The 3,458-nt window shown below is 52.6% G+C and overlaps 2 protein-coding genes across 2 annotated transcripts; one reads left to right on the top strand and one right to left on the bottom strand.

Annotated features, from left to right (window-relative positions):
- Positions 1-10: 10 nt before the first annotated feature.
- On the bottom strand, positions 11-1,073 carry H257_18514 (hypothetical protein; the record flags this gene model as incomplete). The annotated part of the gene is made up of 1 exon (XM_009847595.1): positions 11-1,073. A coding segment is annotated over one exon (1,062 nt), but the record flags the coding sequence as incomplete, so codon positions are not given.
- A 454-nt stretch (positions 1,074-1,527) lies between these two features.
- H257_18513 (hypothetical protein) lies at positions 1,528-3,387 on the top strand (the record flags this gene model as incomplete). Its single annotated transcript, XM_009847594.1, has 1 exon — positions 1,528-3,387. The coding sequence occupies one exon, from the start codon at positions 1,528-1,530 to the stop codon at positions 3,385-3,387; it is 1,860 nt and encodes a 619-aa protein (XP_009845896.1).
- Positions 3,388-3,458: the final 71 nt, after the last annotated feature.

The raw sequence follows: 3,458 nt of genomic DNA, 5'->3' as shown, positions 1-3,458 counted from the left end.
GGGAAGTAACTGGCAATGGTCGCCAGGTTTGCACTGTTGATGGAATGACTTGTCGACTTGGTCACCTGTAACAACAAGAAGCGATCGCCTTGCTTTGCGACGGCATCAATGGTCTTCAACGACCGACCTGCAGGGTACCAATACTCCAACCCAGTTGTCCACTCGCGCATGATTGCCTCATACTGTTCTTGTGTATGCCCACGGTACGAACACGATTGTGTGGTGATCGTCGTCGTAGCATACGAGTAGTCGAGCTTGGCGTTCTTGGGTTGATGGAGCAACTGCCTCTCGTAGTCGCGTACCCAGAGTTTGATTTCACCGTTGTTTTGGGCCGTGGCATGGACGTAGTTCTCGAACGCAATCCCAAACAACCCAAAGTCGTTCAGTGCGTGGGCTTTGAAGCAAAGATCTTTGAAATAACCCAAGGGCACGATTTCACCAATCTTCCCCAGGGCGTACATCGACGTGATAGCGTAGGACCACATGTCGGGGTTGCTGTAGTTGGCCACCTTGGACGAGTCGAGGGTGGCCATTCGAATGCTGTCGACTTGACCAGCCGAGCGGGGGCCGTGCTGGGTCTTCAACAGGTCAGCCGTGCTGACATCCACAGTGCCGACAGCCAACAAGATGGCGATTCTGGCATCTTCGATGGACATGAGAAACAGTCGGAGGCAACTCCCGCCGATGTAGTACTTTTGCTCCACACAGTCGTCGTCCCATCCGTTGATTCTGCGTCCGACAGCTTTCAAATCTTCAAGCGACCAATACGGCACAAGACACAGGTCCACGACGCCTGCTTGACTTTGCGATTTCTTGTACTGGCCTGAAGTTGCCAGCACCGAAAACGACTGCAGTCGGACTTTCTTCAACAGACCGTCCACTTGATTGATCCCGTCCAGACACAACGCGCACTTCGTCGTTGTCGCTGCCTCCAGCGCCTCCACATTGTCTTCGCTCAAGTTTTGCTCTCGCCAACACTTGGACAGATCTGACCCGTTCAAGAAGAGCACGGTCAGACCCTTCCCTTCGACGCGACGGACCAGCAGGACGTCGCTTTGCGCTTGGGTTGCCATCCACACAGCATAGAGCACCACCAGCAAGCTCTTGCCAATGCCCGGAGAGCCAAAGAGCACGACTTGTTTGTCGCCACGACGCTTGAGCAAGCTGAAGAGATCTTTGTACTCCTTGCGAACGTACAGTTGGTCGGGAAAGTCGGTGACTTGGGTAAGACGCGTTTATCTTTTTCCCTTTAAAAAGATTTTCCCTGTAAAAAGCCTATCTTTTTCCCTTACATCTGTCCTTTTCCCTTTTCAACATTACTGGTTAACTTTTTAAAGGGAAAAAAATAGTTAAAGGGAAAAAGATAGCTGAAAAGGGAAAAGGACAGGTGTAAGGGTATGGGGTACGAAAACAACTTTGTGCCGTTTCATTTGGGTTACTTTTACGGAAATCTGCGCATGATGTTCGCGCGCAATCCATTTTTGAATTCAACTGCCCCTTCCGAGCATGGTTCTGAAGTTGTCCTGCATGGTTGCTGGTGAATCTGGACCGTTTGAGGTTGAGATCCGTCGCGGCGACACGATCATGGACCTCAAGGTGGCGATGACGAAGCAAATGCCCAACACCATTCACTGTCACACCGATCGCATTCAGCTTTATCAGGGGTACCACGACGCGCAGTGGATGACCACGGACAACTACATGTCATTGCTCCAACGCTGTTCCAATGACACTCTGGCGTCGGTCATGGAGGGTCTCCATTCGATGGAACCCCTGGATCGAGTTTACGACGTTCTTCGAGGCGTGCAGCCACCACCTTCGTACCTGCATATTCTGGTGGTGCTCCCAACATCGGAGATACGGGTACAGCAACATCTGCGCGATGATGCGGGTTCACAACGCGTGGAGTTTTCGCTGCTCAACGTTCAAGTGGGCGATCTCAACGCGTTCGACGACAACACTTGGATCAACACCTGGCGCCTTACCCAAGTCACCGACTTTCCCGACCAACTGTACGTTCGCAAGGAGTACAAAGATCTCTTCAGCTTGCTCAAGCGTCGTGGCGACAAACAAGTCGTGCTCTTTGGCTCTCCGGGCCTTGGCAAGAGCTTGCTGGTGGTGCTCTATGCTGTGTGGATGGCAACCCAAGCGCAAAGCGACGTCCTGCTGGTCCGTCGCGTCGAAGGGAAGGGTCTGACCGTGCTCTTCTTGAACGGGTCAGATCTGTCCAAGTGTTGGCGAGAGCAAAACTTGAGCGAAGACAATGTGGAGGCGCTGGAGGCGGCGACAACGACGAAGTGCGCGTTGTGTCTGGACGGGATCAATCAAGTGGACGGTCTGTTGAAGAAAGTCCGACTGCAGTCGTTTTCGGTTCTGGCAACTTCAGGCCAGTACAAGAAATCGCAAAGTCAAGCAGGCGTCGTGGACCTGTGTCTTGTGCCGTATTGGTCGCTTGAAGATTTGAAAGCTGTCGGACGCAGAATCAACGGATGGGACGACGACTGTGTGGAGCAAAAGTACTACATCGGCGGGGGTTGCCTCCGACTGTTTCTCATGTCCATCGAAGATGCCAGAATCGCCATCTTGTTGGCTGTCGGCACTGTGGATGTCAGCACGGCTGACCTGTTGAAGACCCAGCACGGCCCCCGCTCGGCTGGTCAAGTCGACAGCATTCGAATGGCCACCCTCGACTCGTCCAAGGTGGCCAACTACAGCAACCCCGACATGTGGTCCTACGCTATCACGTCGATGTACGCCCTGGGGAAGATTGGTGAAATCGTGCCCTTGGGTTATTTCAAAGATCTTTGCTTTAAAGCCCACGCACTGAACGACTTTGGGTTGTTTGGGATTGCGTTCGAGAACTACGTCCATGCCACGGCCCAAAACAACGGTGAAATCAAACTCTGGGTACGCGACTACGAGAGGCAGTTGCTCCATCAACCCAAGAACGCCAAGCTCGACTACTCGTATGCTACGACGACGATCACCACACAATCGTGTTCGTACCGTGGGCATACACAAGAACAGTATGAGGCAATCATGCGCGAGTGGACAACTGGGTTGGAGTATTGGTACCCTGCAGGTCGGTCGTTGAAGACCATTGATGCCGTCGCAAAGCAAGGCGATCGCTTCTTGTTGTTACAGGTGACCAAGTCGACAAGTCATTCCATCAACAGTGCAAACCTGGCGACCATTGCCAGTTACTTCCCGGCGTCTTCAACGTCGTTCATGGTGGTGGTGCCCAACAAAGCGACCGCCGACGCGTTTCGACTTAGCCCGTCAAATCCGTCCAACCCAATGCACTTGCAAGTGGCTTACGTCGTCGACGACTTTTTCGACCAGTTTGCCTCTTGCGACTTCGAAGGCAAAATCCAACCCAGTGCCTAGGTCCCACCTCGATTGCGTAATTCATGCATGATTCATATTTCGTCAATCTATCTTGTGTTTTCTATATTAGT

Source organism: Aphanomyces astaci, assembly GCF_000520075.1.
Source record: "Aphanomyces astaci strain APO3 unplaced genomic scaffold supercont1.171, whole genome shotgun sequence".
NCBI classification, from domain to species: Eukaryota; Oomycota; class Saprolegniomycetes; order Saprolegniales; family Verrucalvaceae; genus Aphanomyces; species Aphanomyces astaci.
The sequence above is the reverse complement of the archived record's forward strand: the minus strand, read 5'-3'. Positions and strand labels throughout refer to the sequence as shown.